Source organism: Lactuca serriola, chromosome 7, assembly GCF_051521515.1.
Source record: "Lactuca serriola cultivar US96UC23 chromosome 7, Lser_US96UC23_V15, whole genome shotgun sequence".
Lineage (NCBI taxonomy): Eukaryota > Viridiplantae > Streptophyta > Magnoliopsida > Asterales > Asteraceae > Lactuca > Lactuca serriola.
In genome coordinates this window covers 151,666,323-151,674,710 of record NC_136414.1, presented here as the reverse complement: position 1 = coordinate 151,674,710, position 8,388 = coordinate 151,666,323, and the positions used below count along the sequence as shown (strand labels likewise).

Below are 8,388 nucleotides of genomic sequence, written 5' to 3'. Positions count from 1 at the left end.
TTCACAAACACCAAGAGCAAGAGGATGAAGAGGAGAGATGAAGGAGGCTGCCCTAAAACGTGTGAAACCCTAGAAGGATGCTTAGCCACGTTTTTGGGTCATAAGGGATCTATATATAGGAGACTATTAGGGTTATCTTAACAATTAAGCCCTAAGCAACCCATGGATCCCTTTCCTTAAGGCCTTGGACGATTTCCTTATGGGTTTCCCCATAGAATTCGTCCACTCCTTAATATAAGGCAATCCATGGCCCAAATTATAATTATCTTATAATTACAATTCCAGTCCCTTAAGTTTAATTAATCTCTTTTAGTCACAAAACTAATTACCAATTAATTCTTGACTAATATTAATTAACCAATATGATTTCTCATTTAATATATTATACTCATAATATATTAATAAATCATATTTAATCCTTTCTCTCCATAATTCATCCTATCAAGTTGCTTTGATGAGGGCAACCTAAAAGGACCATGCACTATCGGGTCAAGTACATACCAAAATAGTTATGGACTTAGACACTAATCCAACAATTCCAACTTTCCAAGAGGTTAAGTCTTGGCTTCGAAAGTGTTTCGCTATGAAGGATCTAGGATAGGATACTTATATTCTGGGGATGAGGATTTTGAGAGAGGAGTAAAAGACTAATTGGACTTAGTCAAAGTACATATTTGGGAAAGGTGCTAAACAGTTTTATAATGGAGAATTCCAAGAAAGGGGAATTTCCTATCTAAAGTAATACCAAAATATGTAAGACTCATAGCCCGAGTACTAATGCAGAGATAGCAGAAATGAGTAGTGTTCCATATGTTTCTGCAGTTGGATCTATCATGTATGCTATCATATGTACTTGCCCTGATGTGGCTTTTTTCTTTGAGCATGGTTATTCGTTATCAGGGAAATCCAAGTAGAGCTCACTGGATAGCAGTTAAGAATATTCTCAAGTATTTGCGAAGAACTAAGGGCTGGGTCCTTGTGCTTGGTGGCAGTGATACGTTGAGAGTAACTGGGTATAGTGACACCAACTTTCAAACAGATAGAGATAACTTCCGTTCTCAATCTGGCTGGGTGTTTACCCTAACTGGAGGAGCGGTAACTTGGAAAAGTTCCAAACAAGAAACAGTGGCTGATTTTTCATGTGAATCAGAGTACATAGCAGCGAGCGAAGCATCAAAGGAGGCTATTTGGTTGAAAAACTTCATCAGAGACCTTGGAGTTGTTCCATCCATTAAGGAGCCAATGGAGATTTTTTGTGATAAGGAATGGGCAGTTTCCTTAACAAAGGAACCAAGAGATCATGGCAGATCGAGACATATCGACAGAAAATACCATTCAATCAGACATAGAGTAGAAGAAGGTCGTATTGTCGTGAATATGGTATCATCATAAGAGAATCCTGCAGATCCCCTCACAAAGGGTTTGAGTAGGGTCTATCACGAATGCTAGGAGCATTGGTCTGAAAGATGATATTAGTTTTAGTAGTTAGATAGTTATTTTCAAACTTGTAACAAAATAAATGTAATTGACTTTTGGTGATTAAATAATGGAGATTTATTTGAGTTGGATTACTACCTTCTGTCTATTGTTTAATTTGTGTTTCATTTTGCATGTTTTACTTCTTGAATAATTGGATTATTCAAACATCCAAATTTGATCATACTTTTGGAAGTAAGTAGTTAATCAAGACTATCATGAATTGAATTGTAGATTGACTAAGGGGTTTTAGACATGGCAATATGTTGCTACAATATTCATGAGTACTTTGAAATGGAGATTTTAGTAATGGATTAACCAACGACCAGAGAATTACTTCATGGAATTTATCACGAGTAATTCTGAGACGACAATATCTTATAATCTTAAAATGGAGATATATGGGTTGTAGTTTACGAATCAGTTGTGAATTGATGATACGTAAACACATCAATAACTTGATGTTATAAAATGTATTGTTTCACATGATTTGATGAGTAAATAGTGCAAGCATATAAGTCAAAGTTTATTTGTTCCTTTTGCCTTAACAGGAAAAGCGATATCTTTGGGCCCCTTTGTGATTTGGTGTTGACTTATAGTGTCAGGCCCGGCCAGGACTAAATTGATGTGTTCGATTGGTAGTTCTTTGTCATTACAAATCAGAAATCGGGAAACAACGTATTGGACAATGAGATTGAATCTTTTCCATGTCTCATATCCGAATGATATCTTGCAGAATGGGGGATTATATGATTACTTATCTTAGGACATGTAACTGATTGGGTTAGAGTTTGACAACGGATTTTGGTAGCTATAATTTGCTAATCAATTCGGAAGATTATATTAGCAATTATAGTTATTAGACTTATCCAAGTGGGACACCGTTGGATTAGGTGTCTAAGCCATAACTATAATTAGTATAATCTTGAATTGATAGTAGCACAGTCCTTTTAGGTTGCCCTCAAAGCTAGTAATTGGATAGGATTATGTTGGAGAGAGAGAATAATTTATTATTTGATTAATAAATTGGAATATCTAATTTGTTAATATATTATGATAATTATATAATAATTAGAAATTATGATATTTGAATAATAATTAATCAGAAATTAATTAGAATTAATTTTGGGATTAATTGGATTAATATATAGTGCAGGGGCTATTTGGCAATTTATTGATAGTTGAGGAAAAGGATCTATAACCTCCTTGAAAGAGGTTGGACGAAAACTTCTAGGGAGGGCCTAGAATTTTCATCCAAGGTCTCTTGGATATAGGCTCGTGGGCTGCTTGATCACCAAGCAAAGGGATTAGGGTTTCCTCCTTAAACCCTAGCATTGGCCCTAAGCTACCTCATCTATATAAAGAGCCTTAGGCTTCACAAATTCGGCACTCCTAACCCTAGAAAACTTATGGCCGAAATTCTCTTTCACCCTCTCCATAATCCTTAATTGCTAGTCTTGGGTGTGAACCATCAGAGGCACGACGCTTGTAGTGCTAGCTACCAAAGTTTTGAAGAATAAGGATTCAAGATTGTTTAAAATAACGATCTCAAGGTTATTTTTCTTGTCTTATGAATTAGTTTGTTCATAGGAAAGTTTTGTATGCTAGTGTTCATAGTATGTTGCTAATATGTGAAAGACATAGATCAAAACTAGGTTGCATGTGCCCTAATCAATTGAATTGTTTTGATTGTTTTTCCGCTTAAGGCATTGTAGTTGTAACCTAGATTCCCCATCAATTTTCTATTGAGTCATATGATGATTGTTTATATGTTGTGTTTCAGTTTAAGGATGGTGATGACTACTCGAGGAGATTCAGGTTCGGGTTTTGGTTCAGGCTCTGGTTCAGGTCTTGAACCAATTGACAAGAGACTGCGTGAGTTCATTTCGGTTGAGGTTACTCGCGGTATCTTGGGTGCTACCCCTATGTTGTTCAATACCATCAAAGAGGGGATTTTGGAGTTGATTGATGAGAGGCTCATGTCCTCTCCAATTGATATTGTTGCGGGTCAGATACAAGCTCGAGCTCCCTCTTTTCGGTAGTTCAAGGCTTGTGGAGCTCCTGAGTTCTTAGGGCTAAGGACCCTATCCCTAGTCGTCACTGGATCGCTGGCATGGAGAATGCTCAGCAGAAGAGCTTTTCCCTGAGAAGGCAAAAGTGGGATTTTCATCCTGCCTGTTGAGGGACAGAGCACGAGACTAGTGGAAGGAGGTTACCTGAGCCGTAGGGATGACGGCAATGGAAGTGATAACCTGGGAGGATTTTGTTCAGAGATTTCATAGTGAGTTTGCACCAGGTATTGAGGTGAAGAAGCTGGAAAGGGAGTTCTAGGACCATAGTTAGACTACTGAGACAGTGACGGAGATTACCGTCAAATTTAGGGAGAGGGCTTTGTTGGTCCCGCAGTACACTGCAGATGAGGAGATGAGGAAGACGAGATACTATGACATGCTGAGAGAGGTTATCAGAGAGTCTGTGAGCTTTTCGGGGTTTTCTGAATTTTAATGATATGATTGAGGAGGCCCGTGAATAGGAAATTGAGTTGGAGCTTCAGTTGAAACGGAAGCCGGAGCAGGTACATACGACCGTGGACCAGGCTAAGAGGCCCAAGGCTTTGGATCCTCGTAATAGAGGCCATCATGGTCGGTGATGTTGCGGAAAATGTGGAAATCTGCATAGTAGGGCTTGCCGAGCGGTGAGATCGGGATGTTATAGTTGTGGCCAGTTGGGCCACGTGAGTAGGGATTGCCCCAGAAGTGCTCTGATTTGCTTTCATTGAAATCTGATTTGCTTTCATTGAAATCAAATCTTCCCCAGAAGTGCTCTGCTTTTAGTTTAATTTTGGAAAAATAACTTACCAATTTTGTTTGTTTTAATATATTTCTTGAAAAAAAAATGGGTAGCACTTCCATCGACGGGCTAACAGATTAAGGCAAAACTGAGTCAATTGACATGGTGGCAAAATAAAGCAACCAAATTATTAAAAAACCAAAGATTTGTGGCCAAATTATGAATTTAGTAAAACTAAACTGACCGAAACACTGGCTCCTGAAGGTGGACCGTGGACCCCCACTATGACTAAAAGCAGTTGTAGATATAAACACGCCAAAAAAGAACGGAAGTCAAGGAGATTGATTTTATTTTCATAATAACCCCTTTACTCTCTTCTATAGGCACTTTTAGTCCTCTAACTGTCATGTGTCTCGTGTCCCTCGTTGTAGTCCTTATTTTGGTCATAATATTCATGTACTTGAAATAATAATCACGTTCATGGCAATTGTTTATTTAGTTATGACATACCAAATATCTTCCATTAAATCATAACTTCATCCTCATGGCACATATGTCATATGTGATTACTTTATTTTTATATAGATGTAGTTCGAAGAAGAATATATAATAATATCTATATTTCATATAAACATAAGAGTTCGTTAATTTTAAATAACAAATACTAACAAACATCAAGAAAATCTCAATGTCATAAGGATGGAATAAGGGAAAGATAAGATATAAACAGCCTGGTCTTTTTCATAGACAACCTTCAATATAAGAAAAAAAAACATGTGTCAACTGAAGCACATGAAATGTTAAATGTTACCTAAAAACAAAATTAAATGTCATTGACATCTATACGATTAAAGAACTTTTTCAGCAAACTTTTTTATTAACATTCTTATTCAAATCATCTAGGTAAAAGGAAATTCAAAATAGAAAATAACACAATTGTTAGTACGATAATGATTCATACAAACACCACACCAATATTATAAGATTTTTTATAATCTTGTGTTTTGTCTTTTTTCGAAAATGGATAACCTATTTGGCTTACTTTATAATTAACAAATCATTAGTGGTATAGTGCGTTATATTAGTGAACACCGTTTGATAAGAATCCATTACAACTCAATATTTATTATTTCCTAATTTAAATAATTAATTTAACTTTTATAAGTTGAGAAAATTTATAAAGTATTAAATATCAATACTAGAACAAAAAAAGCATGTAACTATGGTAATAAATAAATAAATAAATTATATATAAAAAAAAAAAAACTTTGAGGTACCATTTATGTCATTTTCTCAATCTTAGTGCTTTATAAAACAATAGCTCAACAACAATCATGAGTCATTACAAGTTCACAGCCAAAACGTGAGACTTTTCCATGTCCTTTCCTTTCCATCGAGTTTACTTTGACCATATACAGTTATACACCTCTTCCCTACCCATCTTCTTCATAACCCCACTCCAAAAATCCTTTAATTCTCATAAAAATGGCGTCTTTTAGCTTCTCATTGTTCCTTCTATCAGTCTCCCTCTCTCTCATTCCCATACTATGCACCAATTCCGAAGGTAAACTCACTGGTTCTGATTCTGTTTCTCTCTCTCTTTTAGGGTTTAAAATTTTCCATTTAAACGCGTTAAATCTATGTTGTTTTGAGAAATCGTTCATGGGTTTTGAGCCCTAAATTGAATTCTTCAAAACCCATCTCATATCCAGGTTGAATTTATGATTCTCCATGTTGATATTTCAGGAAATGCTTTGCATGCTCTTAGAAGCAAACTTTCTGACCCTAAAAACGTCTTACAGAGCTGGGATCCTACCCTTGTAAATCCTTGTACCTGGTTCCATGTTACCTGCGATGCTAACAGCCATGTTATTCGATTGTAAGATCGAGAAATTCTTTGATAAAACTTCCAATTTCTAAAGTTTCTTTTTTCAATTTCAATTTGGATAAAGTTTTTATTTTTTTCGATTTCAGGGATTTGGGAAATTCCAACATTTCTGGATCATTGGGTTCTGAGCTTGGTGAACTCAAGCATCTTCAATACTTGTATTATTCTCTCTCACAACTCTTTAATCTCTTAATTTTATATGTTTCGAGGATTAAAAATTTAAATTATTAACAAATTACAGGGAGCTTTACTGGAACAATATCGGAGGCAAAATCCCGAAAGAATTAGGGAACTTGAAAAACCTTGTTAGCATGGATTTATATGGCAACAATTTCGAAGGGGAAATCCCAAAATCATTGTCTAAATTGAAGTCTCTTAGATTTCTGTAAGCATATAATTTTGATTTTTTTTTTTTTTTTGGAAAAAGTTGATCTTTTTAGAAAAGAACATGAGATTATAAATCGTTTTTTGCAGGCGATTAAACAATAACAAGCTGTCAGGCCCCATTCCAAGAGAGCTCACAACTCTTTCTAACCTTAAAATTTTGTAAGTTTTAAGGATTCATATTTCATACGAATATATTTATAAGTTCATGTTTGATGATTGTGATTGTTAATGATCTTGCAGTGATGTTTCTAATAATAATCTTTGTGGAACAATACCTATTGATGGTCCTTTCACAAGTTTCCCCATGGAAAGGTGATTCTTTTGCAATACTCTTATTAAAGTTTGTACCTTTTTAATCTTTACTTTCATAGCAATATACCATTTTCATTCTTTATTTTTCGTATTATATGGAATTAATAGTTTTGTTTTTTTTTTGTCAGTTTTGAAAACAACAAATTAAATGGACCAGAGCTGCAAGGACTCGTTTCTTATGATTTTGGATGCTAAATTAAGGAAATGGTTGATGCTTGGATTTATTGATGATGTTCATTGTAGTTGCAACAAGTCATTACCAAGATATAATCTTTTCATTAGCCCGAGATCTGTTTTCTATATTTGTCTTTTGTATTTATAATTAATCTTAAAAGACAGAAAAGGTATATTTTTATTGTGTATCGTATTAATGGAATTATAGTTGATTTGATGCTGGTATATTTTTTTTATTTAGACTTGGCTTCGAGACTTGATGTGTCTTGGAAGTTTGATTTGTAATTTAGGCTAGAAACAAAGCATGTATGTTAGATTGGGTTGTGAATTTGTGATAGTAGTTATTGTGTTTGGTTTTAGGTTACTTTGTTAAAATTAAGACCACAAGTGCAACATAATGGTTAAATCGTTAGTGGTTTAGTGTAGAATGATTCCAACCTCTTGGTTAAGAGTATGTAGGGTTTCTTAATTGTTCAGAGGTTTTGAGGCTTTTGAACGTTTGTTTAGAGACTGCATCAAACATGCTTCAGTTATACTGTGTTTGGTTTCTATGTTAGATCATTGGAATCGACACTAAAAGTAGTTGCTTGTGTTGTTTGTTTGGAAACCCTATACAACTCGAACACTTTGCTAGGGTTTTCATATTTAATTTCTTTTTCCAAATGAGCAACACATTTGAGAGCAATGTAGACTTTCGGTATGATTTTTATTCAGATGTATTATTTCCTTAAAACAATACATTTTTTTTGATTAATTAGGGGGTTCGAGAAATAAAATGTAATCATCTTGAGTTATGTTTGGCGTACTAGCTGTTAGTTGAAAAGCTAGCTGTTAAATAAAAAACTAGCTTTTAGTAAAACTAACTGAAATATATAAAATTACATAAAAAGATATGTAAGAGTATGTGTTTCTATAATTAATTAAGGAGTGTATTTGAAAATTTTTAAAAAAGCTCATAAAAAGCTAGTCTAAGTAGCTTTTCAAAAAGTTAGCTTATAAACTATTTTTTGGCTTACTAAACACGATAACATAAAAAAAACTTGAAAAATAAGCTAAATTATCAGCTAACGCCAAACACAACATTGGGCTTGTATTTGGGTATTTGGAGTAAATATAGAAGCACGTGTGAACGATAGTTTAATGACTGATTTTAATGGGCTTACATCATGGAAACACATTGCTATTTGGTTTGATATTTTGTAATCGCTTAGTTTGGATTCTTGTTGGAATAAAGATAGATCCAGCTTCTCTTGTTGATGTACACTATCGTATCTGTAGTGAAACCATGAAAATCTCTATTTTTTAATGGATTGTATTTTATATGGTTGATTTTTTACATTATTATTTGGTATATGGTATCT

The 8,388-nt window shown here is 34.4% G+C and overlaps 1 protein-coding gene across 1 annotated transcript; it reads left to right on the top strand.

Annotated features, from left to right (window-relative positions):
* Positions 1 to 5,603: 5,603 nt before the first annotated feature.
* LOC145062680 (leucine-rich repeat protein 2-like) lies at positions 5,604 to 7,386 on the top strand. Its single transcript, XM_079010266.1, has 7 exons — positions 5,604 to 5,830; positions 6,013 to 6,145; positions 6,241 to 6,312; positions 6,396 to 6,539; positions 6,629 to 6,700; positions 6,782 to 6,853; positions 6,982 to 7,386. The coding sequence occupies exons 1-7, from the start codon at positions 5,752 to 5,754 to the stop codon at positions 7,046 to 7,048; spliced, it is 639 nt and encodes a 212-aa protein (XP_078866392.1). The 5' UTR covers positions 5,604 to 5,751; the 3' UTR covers positions 7,049 to 7,386.
* The last annotated feature ends 1,002 nt before the right edge of the window (positions 7,387 to 8,388 follow it).